The sequence below is a fragment of the Rhinatrema bivittatum genome, chromosome 3 (assembly GCF_901001135.1).
Source record: "Rhinatrema bivittatum chromosome 3, aRhiBiv1.1, whole genome shotgun sequence".
Taxonomy (NCBI): Eukaryota; Metazoa; Chordata; class Amphibia; order Gymnophiona; family Rhinatrematidae; genus Rhinatrema; species Rhinatrema bivittatum.
In genome coordinates this window covers 411,392,169-411,411,027 of record NC_042617.1, presented here as the reverse complement: position 1 = coordinate 411,411,027, position 18,859 = coordinate 411,392,169, and the positions used below count along the sequence as shown (strand labels likewise).

The window sequence follows — 18,859 nt, the reverse complement described above, 5'->3', positions numbered from 1 at the left end:
AGATTCTGAGAAGATTTCAGGAATTTTATGAGGTCCTATATATGAAAAATGGGAAGATTAAGGATGAGGAAATTGATGCTTACTTAGCGGATATACAGCTGCTTAGCTTGACACTGGAAAAGCAGGCTGTCCCTGATAGGGAAATAACAGAATTTGAGATTCATTCAGCCATCAAAGGATTAAAAGCCAATAAAGCACCTTGATTAGATGGGTACATGGCATGTTTCTATAAGCAGTTTGGAAATCTACTGCTTAGTCCTCTGAGGGTGATGTTTAATAACGTTTTGGGAGAAGGGACTCTCTCTCTTCATGCAATTGGCAGGCATATCCGTCCTCCTGAAGAAGGTAGCGATAAGAATTTATGTGGGTCTTCTAGACCCATATCACTACTCAATATTGATGTGAAGTTATTTGCAAAAATACTAGCAGCTAAAGTTATGCTGCAATTGATACATGAGGCCCAGTCTGGCTTCGATTACGGTACAGAGCACTTCAGACAATATCAGAAGGGTGCTCTACCTGATATTGGCTGTCAGAGTCTCTCTTACTAGTTATCGATGCTGAAAAAGCATTCAATAGGGTTCATTGGACTTTTATGCATAAAGTATTACAGAAAGAGGGAATTGGTGATCATTTTTATGCATGGATAAAGAAATTATACAATTCCTCGCAAGCTTGCATTAAAGTTAATGGGAAGTATTCAGGAGCATTCATCCTGGAAAGGGGGATTCGACAAGGGTGCCTCTTATCTCCACTTTTATTTGCATTAGTGATGGAATCACTCGTGGAAAGAATTAGGGGCAGTAAGGATATACGGAGGGATTAAGTTAGGGCAAATGGAATACAAAATTTCATTGCTTGCTTGCTTGCGGATAATGAGCTCTATCAGTAGCAGAACTACATACACTCGTAGATATAGGAAGATAGCAAGTTTTAAAGTTAACGTGAGCAAATCTGAAATTCTGAATATCAATCTACCTTGTTCCTTAGGGAGTTGTTTAAAGGAAAATGGGTCCAGCACTATGCCAAATATTTAGGAGAAAAATAATTAAAGATGACCAGAAAATGGCACATCTGAATTACTCTTCTTTGATTAACAAAATACTAATGGATTTACAATCTTGGGGTAAGACGTATCTTTGCTGGCTGGGCAAGAAAGTCACGTTAAAATTAACACTCTGCCACACCTGTGCTATCTATCCAGATGCTAACCGTACCTATCCCTAACGATACCTTGAAAAAGATGCAGAGGAAATTAGTTAGAACATAAGAAATTGCCATGCTGGGTCAGACTCCCTGTGGAGTTTCCTTTGAAAATGCGAGTGGTGCGCATACTGCTAGGACTTTTTTACCTGCATAATTTGCATCTAAACTGAAGCAGGTGCAAAGCACATTCCTGAAAATATGCACAGTGATATGGAAATGCAAGCACCATGTGTGCTTTCCCTCTCCTGACCTAACCCTATCCTATTTTCTATGTGGAACAACATGTATACTCTTACCAGTATATGGTGGGGGAAATTTTCAAATTGTGAGTACCCATGTGAACACTTTTGAGTATTGACCCCTACATATTCTGCGCCAAAGCAAACACCACAACAGGCTAAAAGATCTGACCCTTTAGACATCTATCCTGAAAAAACCCCCCAGTAATAGGGGAATACTAGAACACCTGATATTGGGCACATACCTTCACTTTTTGATACTGGTGATTGAGATTGTCTTCTGTGCTCCATCCCTGTCCTTCCATCATGGTTTCTGATGGCTGCTGAGGCCGTAGTAGGTTGCCATTTACTTCTTCCTCTTCTCCAACTACAGACTTCCCATCGCCTTCTTGAAAATGGGTTCCATTCTGCACTATTGCCTGTTGCATGTTCTTTTCGCCATTCTTTGCTTTCTTATCTATACTTGATATCCAATCCAAAAGACTTTCTATTTTATGTTTGCTCTCTTCCAACTGTTCCACTGCAGCAAACTACAAATTGAAATGTAACAATTAGATTACAAATAGTATTTTTCATTTTTTTAAACCAGTTTTATGCTAAGATTTTTTACAAGGAATAGATCTATCTAGAGAAAGAGGCATAGATTTTTTATTATGTTTGAAAAGGCACATTTAATATGAAATGACACATTTGTGTTCATGTACACTGTAGGTGAAACAAATATTATTCTGCAGTCAGAACTACTACTGGGATTCTAGTGCAAGCTCTCACACTGAGTCTCTGTGTATCCTTAGTAATGCAACATCCCTCTTTGCTTAACTGTAGCTATAATCATGATATCCCTTCTCTTTCTTTATTTCTGAAGCTGACGTGCAGTTGGACTGGCTCTATATGTCTGAAGTAATCTGATAGTAAATCATTCTCTCATGGTTCTAAACACTTGACTACATGATAATCAAGCCTGCTGGAATCCTGCTTAGAAGAATGGCACGATATACATACAAATAAAAATCATCATTAAACTGTGGGTCGGATGTACTTAATGTTTTTCTCCTATGAGTAAAATGCCTAATAAATCCCTGGAACCTCTTACTGTTTGATCTGTCGCTGTGGAATTATTCAGTTCCAATAAAATAAACAATTTTTTAAAATTCAAGTTAAAGCAAAAAAGAGACGTAATCAAAAAGGATATCCTATCTCTCTAAAACACTAAAAAATAAAGCTGTACTGACATTGTTATTATTTTTACTTTTATAGTACTTTTTTCCAAATGAAAGTATGTATTTGCATGAAAACCTTTTCTGTTTCCTGCTTGAGGGCTGTTGTCACAGCTTTATCTAGTTCTTTCTTTGATTCTTCTGCCCTCTTGCTAAGTAGCTCAAATTTGATCTTAGCTTCCTTTATTTTCTGTTCCATCATGGCCCTATCTTCACGTGACAGCTTTTCTCTGTTCTCCCGCAGGAACCTCTCAGTGTTTTCACGATCTCAGCCAGTTCACTTGCACCAGCTTGCATATCCTTCTGCAATTCCTGCAAGAATGCCAGTCAAAAGTGATGGTAAGCTACAATATCTGCATTTTACTGTGATTTTACTTCCATTATCAAAGCATGCTCTGACTATACATTATTTGAAAATAATACTCCTTGATATGGGCTATACCTGGTATTACTTTAAAAAGAGTCTCTGGAAAAGTGGTAAAAATCACATTATATTCAAGGAGTTTATAAACCATTCCAGAAATCCCTCATATTTGCATATTATCATTTATCACAGAGCGAAGTATCATCTGCTCTTTCCAACTTCACATTTGCCCAAAATGGCAGTTCCTTTTAGAAAGAATATTTTGTCTTAAATGTGAGATGTTTCGTTGTAAACCGAAGTGATGTTTCGCTGTAAACCGATGTGATATGTATTTTACATGAGGGTCGGTATAAAAAAGTTCTAAATAAATAAATAAATAAATATACTCTTGCATAACTAGAATTAACTGAATGTTTGACAGTATTTACCACGCAAAGAAAGCCAGCAGATGTGCTGGTGATGATGCAGCCATAAAGAGAATCAAAGCTAAACCTCAGCTCACAGAAGAGATCTGACAGGAGTCTGTGTTTGCTAAATAGTGATATTTACTCATTACAAAGGAAGGAAGTTAAATTGATGGCATGTAATTGATAAAGCAAGTGAACATGGCCAACACTAGATGTGAAATCATAATTATGTCTCTTGTACAACTGGAAGGTTAATTGTTACAAATGCTAGTCTTCAAATGGCAGATGAAATTTAATGTGGACAAGTGCAAGGTGTTGCATATAGGGAAAAAAAACCCTTGCTGCAGTTACACGATGTTAGGTTCCATATTAGGAACTACCACCCAGGAAAAAGATCTAGGCATCATAGTGGATAATACTTTAAAATCGTGTGTGCTGCAGCAGTCAAAAAAGCAAACAGAATGTTAGGCATTATTAGGAAGGGAATGGTTAATAAAACAGAAAATGTCATAATGCCTCTATAATCGCTCCATGGTGAGACTGCACCTTGAATACTGTGTACAATTCTGGTCGCTGCATCTCAAAAAAGATATAGTTGTGATGGAGAAGGTACAGAGAAGGGCGAACAAAATGATAAAGGGAATGGAACAACTCCCCTATGAGGAAAGGCTGAAGAGGTTAGGGCTGTTCAGCTTGCAGAAGAGACGGCTGAGGGGGGATATGACAGAGGTCTTTAAGATCATGAGAGGTCTTGAACGAGTAGATGTGAATCAGTTATTTACACTTTCAAATAATAGAAGGACTAGGGGCATTCCATGAAGTTAGCAAGTAACACATTTAAGACTAATCGGAGAAAATTCTTTTTCACTCAAGGCACAATAAAGCACTGAAATTTGTTGCCAGAGGAGGTGGTTAGTGCAGTTAGTGTAGCTGGGTTCAAAAAAGATTTGGATAAGTTCTTGGAGGAGAAGTCCATTATCGGCTATTAATCAAGTTTACTTAGGGAATAGCCACTGCTATTAATTGCATCAGTAACCTGGGATCTTCTTAGTGTTTGGGTAATTGCCAGGTTCTTGTGGCCTGGTTTGGCCTCTGTTGGAAACAGGATGCTGGGCTTGATGGACCCTTGGTCTGACCCAGCATGGCAATTTCTTATGTTCTAATGTTCAAAAGCATCATGTACGCATTTTGGATCAATTATGTGACGAGTGATTTCTATAGGTTAAGAATGGGAGAAAATCTTTACAAACTGATGAGCCAATGTACAAAGCTCCCTTGAAACATTTATATGTAATGCAGCTCATTAATAGTTTTATTGCATTATTCTAACATTAACAAGGACTAACACACGAGTGTGTTAAGGATAGCACAACATTAAGACATGTTAAATACATTTTAACATGTGTTTAATGCACATTAGTGCAGTGTTAGGCTTAATATACTTTAGTACATTGGCCGAGTCTTTCAAATGAATCAGGATGTGCAATGTAAACAACATAACAATGGGTAATTGACTACATTTTAGGATTTGTAGGAACCAGATCTTGAGCGTTATGACATACTGTTATGTGAAAATTAGCATTTGTGCTATCTGCCCAGTTAATGAACACATGAAAATGTTAGCATGAACAATTTTCAAGCATATCATGTGTCAGAATTAGTAGATTTCACAGAAGAGTCTTAAACTTGGTCCTAAATCTTCATGTCAGAAATACACATTTCTAGCTTACCACCAGGATTTTTCTTTTCGTGTTCATTGTTAACAGATTCAAAAAGCAGTCTGTGGTAAGTCAGATATTACCTCATGTTCAGTTTGATAATGCTGCAACTCTGCAGTGCTGTCCCCAGTAACAAAAGAGTCTTGCCGACCAATAAGACGGTTCTCTGTTTGTGTAAGTAGATCACAAATTTCCTGGAGCTTTTCCTTGTGTTCTTGTTGCTGTTCTGCCACATCCTAAACCACAATAAAATACAACCATATGGCAAAATGAAAGGCAGACCTGCTTCAAACAATACTGCACTACAAAACATCTATAGACAAACATGTACAAAGTATGCTGTAAACATGATAGCAGTGGCACACAGTTTGAGCAAAGTGATTGCAGAAAAGTGCCAGAAAACTAGTCATCTCACAAACAGATATGGTAATCTAGATCATGCTGAGATGGAATAGTCCAAGAGAAGTCTGGCCATGAATGTCTGTGTGTGAGAGAGATGAAACACCAAACCAACTGATCCAAATTCTCTTTGTCTCCTGAAACCTTTAGAATAGATTATTAATTCTGAAAAAGCATATCAAAAGAAAGGTTAGTTATGACTTGTGTGTTAAAGCAGATGTCATAGAAAATGTGTGATTCATTGAAGCCATATTATAAAGCAAAAGCATTTAAGATCATCATTCTTTCAGTTCAATAGCTCTTAGTCTAATATCATTTTTAACCTTTTGTCAATGCATTTTATCACTCTCCTGTTTTTTTACCATCCTACTGCTCTATACAGAATTATACTTTGTTTAATGAGCTACATGATTTAAGAAGCTTTCATCATGCTGGTATAAAATAAGAGGACCTTAGCCCTTCTGGCTATATGATTAACACTGACAGAGACTGCATATCATCTTGGCAATGGCAAGGAGTCTTCAATGACCAGAAATAATTAATTTGCACTCCAGCTCCAGACCATCCTAGACCTCTTACATTCAGTAAGCAACCTCAAGTACTCATGGACACCAATCCTCTAAGGTTTGCAGGATATCCCTAATGAATATAGATGAGATAGATTGGCAAATAGATTGGCATACTCAGCAGAGTGCATGCAAATGCATTTCATGCATATTCATGAATGGTATCCTAAAAACCCAAGCGGACTGGTGTCCACGAGGACTGGAGTTTGCCTACACCTGCTTACATTTAAATATTGAAGCCTGGATCCTCAACCATTCAACCACCTCCTGACAGCAGTCAATGCACTGTTCCAAAACATAAAAGAAGGGCTCTAACAGTAATTGTAACTTTCAAGTCGTTTGACATGGCTCCATGGGGATTAGCTAATGATATAAATCTGTCAAGTGACACACTGTGCTCAATTTTACAACCAGTACCATTTAAGCATGTTATATCTACGCTGAGATAATTTCTGTATTACAGATATGATCTCTGAAAATAGTAAATCCTTACTATTATACCACACAAGTACTAAGTTTACACAGAAAGGCAAACCTTCTGATCACCAAGATCTTGTGCTGCCCATAAACGGGCCTTCAATAATTCCAGCTGGGAAGATATCTTCTCCTGATCTGCTTGGAAAGCCTTCTGTGTTGTATTTAAGAGCCTGAGCAGCTGTTTGCTTTGGTTAGGAGAAAGATCCTGGGCATGTTCCGAAATGAAGAACTGAATATCAAGTGCTGTGGTCTCAAGCTGTATTTTTCTCTCTCGTACTTCCTTTTCTTTGGACTGTTGGTAGGACATTGAAGAACTGTTAGCAAATGATGGAACTATTTCGACAAAATTTTATCAGGACTAAGGATCTTACTTCCAAAATACAAATTTTGCATAAATAAAGAATTCCTTATTCTATCTTCCTTTCTACTACCTTTTGTGTCTCCTTTATCCACCTTTCTTTGTTCAAACATTGGTAATTTTCAAGTCAACAACAAAAAGTATGTTCACTCACTGTTTGCATCCTCTCTTTGTTTTTTTGTCTTTAACCCCTTTTTCTACATTAGCGGACTATATGCTGTGTTCTACAGATACTCAACAGTCTTATTAGTGGACTATTAGGAAAACCTATCATACAGTGACAGGTACAACCACAGCCTCTCCACAAAATGACCCCTGCTCCACCCATCCCCCACACAAAACTCATCTGGACCCCCCCCCCCCCCAACCTGACATTCCCAAACTCTGGGAGCCAATATTTTCAGAGGCAGGAATGATGCCTAATCGTTCCTATCCCACTGGACACCAAATCCAAGATGGCGCTGGTTGAGCTCCAGTTACCCTTGTAGACTGGTGTTTGTTATGTGTGTGTGTGCGCTGAGCAGTCACCAGGTGAAAAAACATAACTGACACAAAATACTGAAACTGATTGCGCAAGCTAAGATATAAATCCAGTGCTGCTTCATGTGTCAGAAGATACTAAAAATTACTCCCTCACCCAAAAAAATTAAATCATTTCTATCTACAACTGTTCATCTCTAATATATTTTTTTGTGAATTGAAAAAAATAATTAAGTGAAAATTTGATTAATCTTGTGGAGAATGAATGATCTAATTTCTAATGAACTTGGCAAGATACAAAATCCTGATTCCAGCACCAAAGGATTTACTAATGATATGCCTACCAAGATGCTTGGCTGGCAGAGATACTGTTAATATTTGTAGTATTACAGGTGCAAAGAAAAGAAGGAATGTGAAGTCGATGCCACAGTCTACTTGGAGATCAATGAACTACTCAGACACAAATTAAGTGCAGAACACGAGAATTTCAAGAAATTAGGGGATGGACATAAGTACCCAGCAAGGATATAGCATTTTCTGAGGAATTACCTTTTAACAGTAAGGGTAAAGACAAGTTATGTCGAATAAAAAGCTTCAATACATGGCTCATGAACCGTTACAAAGAAGACGATTTTGGATATATTGGAGGCTGTACACAGAACAAAAAAAAGGCTACACTGGCTGTGATGAGAATCATGATCCCAGATAAGAGATTCAGAACATATACATTTAAGCTTGATGAAAGGGATAGCAGATATGAGACCAATAAATTGAGCTGTCACCCCCAACAAAGAAATAAAGTTAGTAGAGAAAAATAAAAAAAGTGAGGATTTCACAGGACTACCTGCAAATTAACAGAGAAGACAAGGCGAGTAGGATGAGACTATACTATACAAAGTAAATCAAGGCAAGGAGAAAAAGCTGGCATAGCAAACGCTCATAGTCTGGGTTAATAAAATTCCAGACATGCTAGCCATGATGGAGACTGATCTAGACACTGTCGCTATCACAAAGAAAGCAAAGTTGCTTACCTGTAACCAGAGTTCTCCATAACAGGATAAATCATCCATAACCAGAGGGTGATGACCTCTGATGGCACTGGCACAGACCCAGCTCTCAGAGCTCAGAAGTCTTTCTGCACAGGTGTCGGAGATTTTGTGTTTGGGCTGCTGCCGCATGAGCTGCCAAGTCTCTTCCAAAACTTGAAGCTTAAACTGAGCAGTTGACTCTCCAGAGAGCAAGGAGGGTAAAGAGTGTATGGCTGATCTATTCTACTGTCTGTGGAGAACCCTGGTTACAGGTAAGCAACTTTTCATTCTCTGTCAATAAGCAGGATTAAATCAGCCATAACCAGTGGGGAGTCCCAAGCTGAGAAATGCCTTATTGAGCAAGTAACAGGCAACCTGAACCCCACCAGTGCAACTTGGACTATCGGGTGAACAAGCTGCACAAAACTGCTTGTCCAAAGGTACTGTCTCTTTGAGTCATGAAATCTAGACAGTGGGATCTAAAGGTTTAATAAACATTTCAATTACAAAAAAAAAGGATTGAAATGATAACCATGTAGCAACTTTGCATATGTCTTCAATAGAAATTACCCTCAGATGAGCCACTGAAGTTGCCATGGTTCTCACTTGATAAGCTGTGACAGAGTTTGTAATCTGTAAGCCAGACAGTGTAAAACAGTGTGCTGTAGAGTCTGCTAGACAAGTGGAAAAAGTTCTGTTAGCTACTAGGGATGTGAATCGTTTTTTGACGATTTAAAACAATAGTCAGATATATTTTAAATCATCAAAAATCGTTAAGAGTCGCGATACAATAGAAATTCCCCCGATTTATCGTGAAAAATCGTAAATTGGGGGAGGGGGAAGGGCGGGGAAAACGGCACACCAAAAAAACCCCTAAACCCACCCCGACCCTATAAAACGAATCCCTTGCCTTCCCACACCCTCCCAAACCCCCCAAAACGTTTTACGAGTACCTGGTGGTCCAGTGGGGGCACGGGGACCGATCTCCCACTCTCGGTCCATCGGCGCCATTTTGGCTGCCACTCAAAAATGGCGCCGATGGCCCGATAAAAATAAAAACCCACCCGACCCTTTAAAAATGATCCCTTAGCTTCCCCCACCCTCCCGATCCCCCCAAAACATACCTGGTGGTCTAGTGGTGGTCCCGGGAGCAATCTCCCGTTCTCAGGCCGTCGGCTGCCACTCATAAAGATGGCGCCGATGGCCCTTTGCCCTTACCATATGACAGGGTATCCGTGCCATTGGCCAGCCCCTGTCACATGGTAGGAGCACTGGCTGGCCGGCGTCATCTTTAAAGATGGCCGCCGCCATCATAAAGATGGTGGCGGCCATCTTTAAAGATGGTTCCGATTCCGATTCACATCACCCACGATCAGATTTTTTCCCCCCTCTAGCCGAACCCGATCGTTAAGACGATCGGGCACACGATTCACATCTCTATTAGCTACTGCCCTTCCTAACCTGTTGAGATCAAAGGGCATGAAAAGGTGATGGGGAAACAGAGTCCTCTGCAAGTAAATTGCTAGGGCTCTCTTACAGTACAAGGAGTGAAGAGTAGGGATGAGCATCGTTTTTATGACGAAAGTAAATATAGTACACTATTTCCGATTTCGTTATGTATCAGGGGTCCCTGAAAACGATAGGAAAACCCCACGATCCCCCCAAAACTTGCCTAAAATCCCTGGTGGTCCAGCGGGGGTGCCAGGAGCGATGTCCCCCTCTTGGGCCGTCGGCTGCCACAAATCAGAATGGCGCCAATGGCCATTTGCCCTTACAATGTGACAGAGGCTATCGGTGCCATTGGCCGGCCCCTGTCACATGGTAGGAGCAATGGACGGCCGGCATCATCTTAAAAAATGGCACAGGCCATCCATTGCTCCTACCATGTGACAGGGGATGGCCAATGGCACCGATAGCCCCTGTCACATGGTAAGGGCAAAGAGCCATCGGCACCATGTTGATATGTGGCAGCTGACGGCCCGAGAGGGGGACATCACTCCCAGGACATCTGCTGGACCACCAGGGACTTTAGGCAAGTTTTGGGGGGGAAGGGTCGGAAGGGAGGAGGATTGTAAATAATTAGATCTGAAGGGTTGGGGTGGGTTTGGGGTTTGTTTTTTTTAAATAATTGTAAATAATTAAATGGGAAGGATCGGAGTGCGCACTAACGGGTTTGTGTTAGCGCGCAGTAACAGGAGCTGGCGCGCACTAACAGTGTGCGTTAACTCTTGTTAGTGCACACTAAACCGAAAATGATTCTATCAGAAAAAAAAAATGCGATCTGCGGGAATACGAACTTTTCCCATGGCTACACAAAACTGAAAGCGGAAACGATCAGACACCTGATGCACATCTCTAGTGAAGAGCCCTCTCTCCTTTATGTGCACACTGTTTTGGAGAGACCTGAGGCAGCATAATTGTTTGGTTGATGTGTAATGCAGACACCACTTTCAGAAGAAAGTTTGGGTAAGCATGTGGAATAACTAATTTGTGCAATAAATAAAGGTATGGAGAGTAAGACACCATAGCTTGTAATTTGCTCACTCTAAGAACTAAGATGGTGGCTACAAAGAACAACACTTTCTAGGTGAGAAACATCAGGTCCACTATCATGAGAGGTTTCAAGGGAGGTTTCATAAGTTGAGCAAGGACCACACTTAGGTCACATGGTTGACTGAGTGGAAGCTTAATCTGCCCAGTCTCTTCATTAAATGTGTCAAATGATGTTCATTTGATATCGGTATAGAAAAGCTGTTAAATAAAAAATAAATAATAAATGCCTTCTGAAAATCCAAATACACTACATCTATCAGTTCACCTTTATCTACTTGTTTATTAACTCCTTCAAAAAAGTGAAGCAGATTTGTGAGGCAAGACTTGCCTTGGGTAAAGCCATGCTGACTTTGTTCCATTAAACCATGTCTTTCTATATGTTCTGTGATTTTGATATTTAGAACACTTTCCACTATCTTTCCTGGCACAGAAGTCAGGCTCACTGGTCTGTAGTTTCCCGGATCAACCCTGGAGCCCTTTTTAAATATTGTGGTTACATTAGCCACCCTACAGTCTTCAGGTACAATGGATGATTTTAATGATAGGTTACAAATTTTTACTAACAGATCTGAAATTGAAGAACATAAGAAGTAAAGAAATTGCCATGTTGGGTCAGAAATAAGGGTCCATCAAGTCCAGCATCCTGTTTCCAACAGAGGCCAAACCAGGTCACAAGAACCTGGCAATTTTCCAAACATTAAGAAGATCCCATACTACTGATGCAATTCACAGCAGTGGCTATTCCCTAAGTAAACTTGATTAATAGCAGTTAATGGACTTCTCTTCCAAGAACTTATCCAAACCTTTTTTGAACCCAGCTACACTAACTGAACTAACCACATCCTCTGGCAACAAATTCCAGAGCTTAATTATGCATTGAGTGAAAAAGAATTTTCTATGATTTGTCTTAAATGTGCTACTTGCTAACTTCAAGGAATGTCCCCTAGACATCGCTAGTAATAGCGTTAATAGCCACCTCTTACAATGCTATTTATATATATATATAATTATCTGATCTTCTTTTCCTTCTCACTCCAAGTTATTGATTTCCCTGTTATATGTAACTGCTTTTCTGCACTATTGTTCAAATTGTAAAGTTTATTATAATTGCACCCCTGTTTCCTGTGAACCAGCATGATGGGACTACCGTCTTGAATGTTGGTATATAAAAAAAACTTAAATAAATAAAATAAATAGACCTTCTATTATTTGAAAGTGTAAATAACTGATTCAAATCTACTTGTTCAAGACCTCTCATGATCTTAAAGACCTCTATCATATCTCCCCTCAGCCGTCTCTTCTCCAAGCTGAACAGCCCTAACCTCTTCAGTCTTTCCTCATAGGGAAGCTGTTTCATCCCCTTTATCATTTTGGTTGCCCTTCTCTGTACCTTCTCCATCGCAACTAAATCTTTTTTGAGATGCGGCGACCAGAATTGTACACAGTATTCAAGGTGTAGTCTCACCATTGAGCAATACAGAGGCATTTTGACATTTTCCTTTTTATTAACCATTCCCTTCCTAATAATTCCTAACATTCTGTTTGCTTTTTTGACTGCAGCAGTACACTGAGCCAACGATTTTAAAGTATTATCCACTATGATGCCTAGATCTTTTTCCTGGATGGTAGCTCCTAATATGGAACCTAACATCGTGTAACTACAGCAAGGGTTATTTTTCCCTATATGCAACACCTTGCACTTGTCCACATTAAATTTCATCTGCCATTGGGGTGCCCAATCTTCCAGTCTTGCAAGGTCCTCCTGTAATATATCACAATCCGCTTGTGATTTAACTACTCTGAATAATTTTGTATAATCTGCAAATCTGATAACCTCACTTGTCGTATTCCTTTCCAGATCATTTATATATATATATATTGAAAAGCATCGGTCCAAGTACAGATCACTGAGGTACTCCACTGTTAACCCTTTTCCACTGAGAAAATTGACCATTTAATCCTACTCTCTGTTTCCTGTCTTTTAACCAGTTTGTAATCCACGAAAGGACATCGCCTCCTATGCCATGACTTAGAAGCCTCTCATGAGGGACTTTGTCAAAAGCCTTCTGAAAATCCAAATACACTACATCTACCGGTTCACCTTTATCCACATGTTTATTAACCCCTTCAAAAAAATGAAGCAGATTTGTTAGGCAAGATATCCCTTGGGTAAATCCATGTTGACTGTGTTCCATTAATCCATGTCTTTCTATATGCTCTACGATTTTGATCTTCAGAATAGTTTCCACTATTTTTCCTGGCACTGAAATCAGGCTCACTGGTCTAGTTACCCAGATCGCCCCTGGAGCCCTTTTTAAATATTGGGGTTACATTGGCCACCCTCCAGTCTTCAGGAACAATGGATGATTTTAATGATAGATTACAAATTTTAACTAATAGATCAGAAATTTCATTTTTGAGTTCCTTCAGAACCCTGGGATGTATACCATCTGGTCCAGGTGATTTACTACTCTTCAGTTTGTCAATCAGGCCTACCACATCTTCTAGATTCACCGTGATTTGGTTCAGTCCATCTGAATCATTACCCATGAAAACCTTCTCTGGAACGGGTATCTCGCCAACATCCTCTTCAGTAAACACCGAAGCAAAAAAATTGTTTAATCTTTCTGCGATGGCCTTATCTTCTCTAAATACCCCTTTAACCCTCAATCATCTAACGGTCCACCTGACTCCCTCACAGGCTTTCTGCTTTGGATATATTTTAAAAAGTTTTTACTGTGAGTTTTTGCCTCTATGGCCAACTTCTTTTCAAATTCTCTCTTAGCTTGGCTTATCAATGTCTTACATTCAACTTGCCAACACTTTGCTTTATCCTATTTTCTTCTGTTGGATCCTTCTTCCAATTTTTGAATGAAGATCTTTTGAATAAAATTGCCTCTTTCACTCACCTTTTAACTATGCCGTTAATCATTTACCTTCTTTCCACCTTTCTTAATGTGTGGAATACATCTGGACTGTGCTTCTTGGATGGTATTTTTTAACAATGTCCACGCCTCTTGCACACTTTTTATCTTTGTAGCTGTTCCTTTCAGTTTTTTTCTAAATATTTTTCTCATTTTATCAAAGTTTCCCTTATGAAAGTTTAGCACTAGAGCCGTGGATTTGCTTACTGTCTCCCTTCCAGTCATTAATTCAAATTTGATCATATTATGATCACTATTGCCAAGTGGCCCCACCACGTTACCTCTCTCACCAAATCCTATGCTCCATTGACAATTAGATCTAAAATTGATCCCTCTCTTGTCGGTTCCTGAACCAATTGCTCCATAAAACTGTCATTTGTTCCATCCAGGAACTTTATCTCTCTAGCATGTCCCAATGATAATTTACCCAGTCAATATTGGGGTAATTGAAATTTCCCATTATTACTGCACTACCAATTTGGTTAGCTTCCTTAATTTCTCTTAGCATTTCCATCTCATCATCTTGAACAGGTAGATGGTAGTATACTCATATCATTATAGTCTTCCCCAACACACAAGGGATTTCTACCCATAAAGATTCGATTGTGCATTTAGTCTCATGCAGGATGTTTATCCTGTTAAGACTCTATGCCATCCTGGACATAAAGCGCAACACCGCCTCCCAGATGCTTCTGTCATTGTGATATAATTTGTACCCCGGTATAGCACTGTCCCATTGGTTATCCTCCTTCCACCATATCTCTGAGATACCAATTAAGTTTATGTCATCATTCACTGCTATACATTCTAATTATCCCATCTTACTTCTTAGACTTCTGGCATTAGCATACAAACATTTCAAAGTGTGGTTTTTGTTTGTATTTTCATTCTGATTTTTAATTGATAGGGATAAAATGGAATTTTTTAGCTCAGATAAGTTTTTAATTACAGGCACTTGGACTAATTTTCTTATTATTGGAACCTCACTGTTGGGATGCCCTAATTCTAACTCATTATTAGTATCCTTTGAAGATACCTCCCTCTGAACCATGTGCTGCTGAGTGACTGTTAGCTTTCCCCTTTGTTCTAGTTTAAAAGCTGCACTATCTCCTTTTTAAAGGTTAGCACCAGCAGTCTGGTTCCAACCTGGTTAAGGTGGAGCCCATCCCTTCAGAAGAGACTCCCCTTCCCCAAAAGGTTCCCCAGTTCCTTACAAAACTGAATCCCTCTTCCTTGCACCATCGTCTCATCCATGCATTGAGACTCCAGAGCTCTGCCTGCCTATGGGGACCTGCTCATGGAACAGGGAGCATTTCAGAGAATGCTACCCTTGAGTTTCTGGATTTAAGCTTTCTACCTAAGAGCCTAAATTTGGCTTCCAGAACCTCCCTCCCACATTTTCCTATGTTTTGGTAATCACATTACCACGACAGCCGGCTCCTCCCCAGCACTGTCTAAAATCGTATCTAGGTGACACATGAGGTCTGCCACCTTCGCACCAGGTAGGCATGTTACCAGGCAATCCTCTTACCCACAGCCACCCAGCTGTCTACATTCCTAATAATCGAATCACTATGACGGCCGACCTAACCTTTCCCTCCTGGGCAGTAGGCCTTGGAGACACAACCTCAGTGCGAAAGGACAATGCACTAACTGGAGAGCAGGTCCTTGCTACAGGATCCTTTCCTGCTGCACCAGGTTGATGCTCTCCAATCAAGAGATCTTCTTCCTCCAAGGCAGCACCAGGGCTGCCAGTCTGAAGTTGAGACTTGGCTACTATATCTCTGAAGGACTCATCTTTATACCTCTCTGTCTGCCTCAACTCCTCCAGGTCTGCCACTCTAGCCTCCAGAGATCGGACTTGTTCTCTGAGAGCCAGGAGCTCTTTGCATCGCATGCATATATACAATTTCTCACCGGCGGGTAAAAAAATCATACATGTGGCACTTGATGCAAAAGACTGGGATGCCCCCCTCTTGCTGCTGGACTGCTAACTTCATCTCAAATTTGTTCAGTTCCTAGTTAAGTTTTAGGTTGCTATGGGAATAGGAATGTTTCTAATTAGTGTCCTTTTAATGTATTAGTGAATTCACTATATGTCTGGTAGTGTCCTACAGGGGAATGATCAAACTCTCAATTAGATGTGGAAAATTCGTGAAGTGAAGTTAAAAGGCAGATCTATTTTTTTTAAATGTGAAAGTGGCACCTGCCTATAAATTAAAAGATGAGCTAGGGGTGGGTGGGCGAGGGGTGGAGTGTTGGGAACTATAAACACTCTAACATCTGTTTATTCGCTGCCTTACTGACTATTAAAAGCACAAACACACTAAATAATATACCCCAATAGTTAACTTCACCCAATACTAGGAATTATTAGGAAAGGAATGGAGATTAAAATAGAGAATATCATAATGCCTCTGTGTTGCTCCATAATGTTCCCGCACCTTGAATATTGTGTGTAGTTCTGATCACCGCATCTCAAAAAAGATATAGCAGAATTAGAAAAGGTATAAAGAAGGGTAACCAAAATGATAAAGGGGATGGAACAATTCCCCTATGAGGAAAGGCTACAGAGGTTAGGGCTCACCAGTTTGAAGAAGAAATGGCTGAGGGAAGATATGATAAAGGTCTATAAAATAATGAGTTGAGTGGAATGGGTAAATGCAAATTGGTTTTTTACTCTTTCAAAAAGAACAAGACTAGGGACATTCAATGAAGTTACTAGGTGATACATTTACAACAAAAAGGAGAAAATAAATTTTTATTCAACCATAATTAAAATCTGGAATTTTTTGCTGGAGGATATGGTGAAAGGTGTTAGTGTAGCTGGGTTTAAAAAAGATTTGGACAAGTTCCTGGAAGAAAAGTTCATAAACCATTATTAAAGTGGACTTGGGGAAATCCACTGCTTATCCCTAGGAAAAGCAGCATGGAAACTATTTAACTTTAGGATCCTGCCAGGTATTTGTGATCTGGCTTGGCAACTGTTGAAAACAGGATACTGGGCTTGATGGATCTTTGGTCTGACCCAATATGGCAAATCTTATGTTCTTATGAAATTTTTATACTGTCCTACACAGGAGGTTCCTAAATAAACTGAACAGTATGGGGATGAGTCCTAAGCTTGTGGCTTAGATTAGAAACTGGTTGAGTGACAGAAAACAGAGGATGATGGTAAATGGAATTTATTCTAACAGGCTAATCCAATAAAGCAGCACGGAAAATGGGCGTTCATTGTTGAGTGCCCGCTTTCCTAACGCACACCCAGCCACCTCTCCTGGGCGCGCGATTAAATATTTAAATGAGGGGGGGTCACACTGCCAAGGAGGTGCTAGGGACAAAGATGCGCCCCTAGTGCCTCCTCGGCAGCGGGAGCCCAGGAGAGGTCGGCTATCAGCTCAATTTTACGAGCGTCCCTTTTCCTAACTTGTGCACAGCTCGTTAATTAAGCATCCCTTTTCCTAACCTGTCTGCCGGCACACTTTATTTTTTTAATGGTTTTTTTTTTTTTACATTCTGTCCTTTTTGTTCCTCCGACTTAATTTTGCCACTTTTTTGGGCTGCTCAGAAATTAACGCCTGCTCTGGGCAGGTGTTTAGAAGGTTATGTTTTCCTATTTGCAGATGACATTAAGCTCTGCAACAGACACCCTTCAGAGAGCAGACAGAATGAAACGTGATCTAAGAAAGCTTGAGGTGTGTCTGTATGCATGGCAGTTAAGATTCAGTACAAACAAGTGCAAAATCATGCATTTGGGGTGCAATACATGATGCGTGAGATGCTGAGGTGCACCATCCAAAAGAGAGACCTCAGTGGGATCACATCTAATGACCTTAAGGTAGATAAGGCTATGGCCAGAGCCAAAGGGATGCCAGGGTACTTCAGAACAGGCATAACCAGTAGAAAAAAGAAGGTGCTTAGGTATCAGTGGTTGGTAAGACCTCACCTAGAATACTGGAAGCTATACCTCGAAAAGGATATAAACAAGGTGAAGGCAATCCAGAGAAAGGCTACAAAATGGTGTACGCGCTATATCAAAAGCCATATGAAAACTGATTTATAGACATAAATATGTATACCCTAGAGAAGAGAGATATGAAGGAGACATCCAATACCTTCAACATATAAATAATGCACAAGAAGCTAATTTTATTCTGAGGAAAGAATGTTCTAAAATAAGAAGTCACAGTATAAAATTCCAAGGGGGTTGACTCAGAAGCACATCAGAAAACATATTTTTATGGAAAGGCTCCCCAAGGAAAGTGGTGGAAATGAACACAGTAATGGAATTCAAAAGCATAGGATAGGCACAGAGGATCCCTAGCTGCAAAAAAAAGAGTGGAAGACAAGAGATCAACTGTGGTCCAAGGCACTGCAGCAGAAGTGAAACTAGGCAGACTAAACCTGGCTCCAGAGAGATGTTCAATAAATTAACTCCTCTAAATGTGAAGTTGTTGCCACAGAGCTTAGTTTTGGTTGCATCGTTTTTCTTTTCTTATGAAGAAATGAAAACAAGAAAGTTGATGTGCTAAAATAAATGTGCTGTTCATCTCTATAATTTATACTGAAAGAAATTTCAAAAAAGGACAAGTTATGGAAAATAAAAACAAAAGAAATTGGGCAGTCTAGATGAGCCTTATGGCCCGTGTCTGTCATTATATTTTGTGTTTCTGTGATACCTACTTTAAGGGCCTGCAAGCTTTCCTTCATAATTTCTATCTCACTGCTGTTCTCTGTGAAGCTCTTGATGGTGTCACCATTCCTGCTGATCCAGTCGGAGAGCTCATGAAGCTTGTTTAGAAGTTCTTGGTGTGATACTGCTAGCTTAGACTAATTAAAAACAAAAGTTGTTAATTATTTTAATCTCTTGTCAGAATCTAACAAAGCAATTTCTTCAGTAAATGAAAGCTGTGCTAATTCACA

General features: G+C 39.8%; 1 protein-coding gene across 1 annotated transcript in view; it reads right to left on the bottom strand.

The window, feature by feature from the left end:
- DST (dystonin) overlaps positions 1 to 18,859 on the bottom strand; it is a 925,809-nt gene that overhangs the window by 336,545 nt on the left and 570,405 nt on the right. The window contains 6 exon segments of the mRNA XM_029595689.1: positions 1,691 to 1,975; positions 2,742 to 2,923; positions 2,926 to 2,974; positions 5,235 to 5,387; positions 6,652 to 6,885; positions 18,620 to 18,766. Of these exon segments, the coding sequence (XP_029451549.1) occupies positions 1,691 to 1,975; positions 2,742 to 2,923; positions 2,926 to 2,974; positions 5,235 to 5,387; positions 6,652 to 6,885; positions 18,620 to 18,766 (1,050 nt within the window).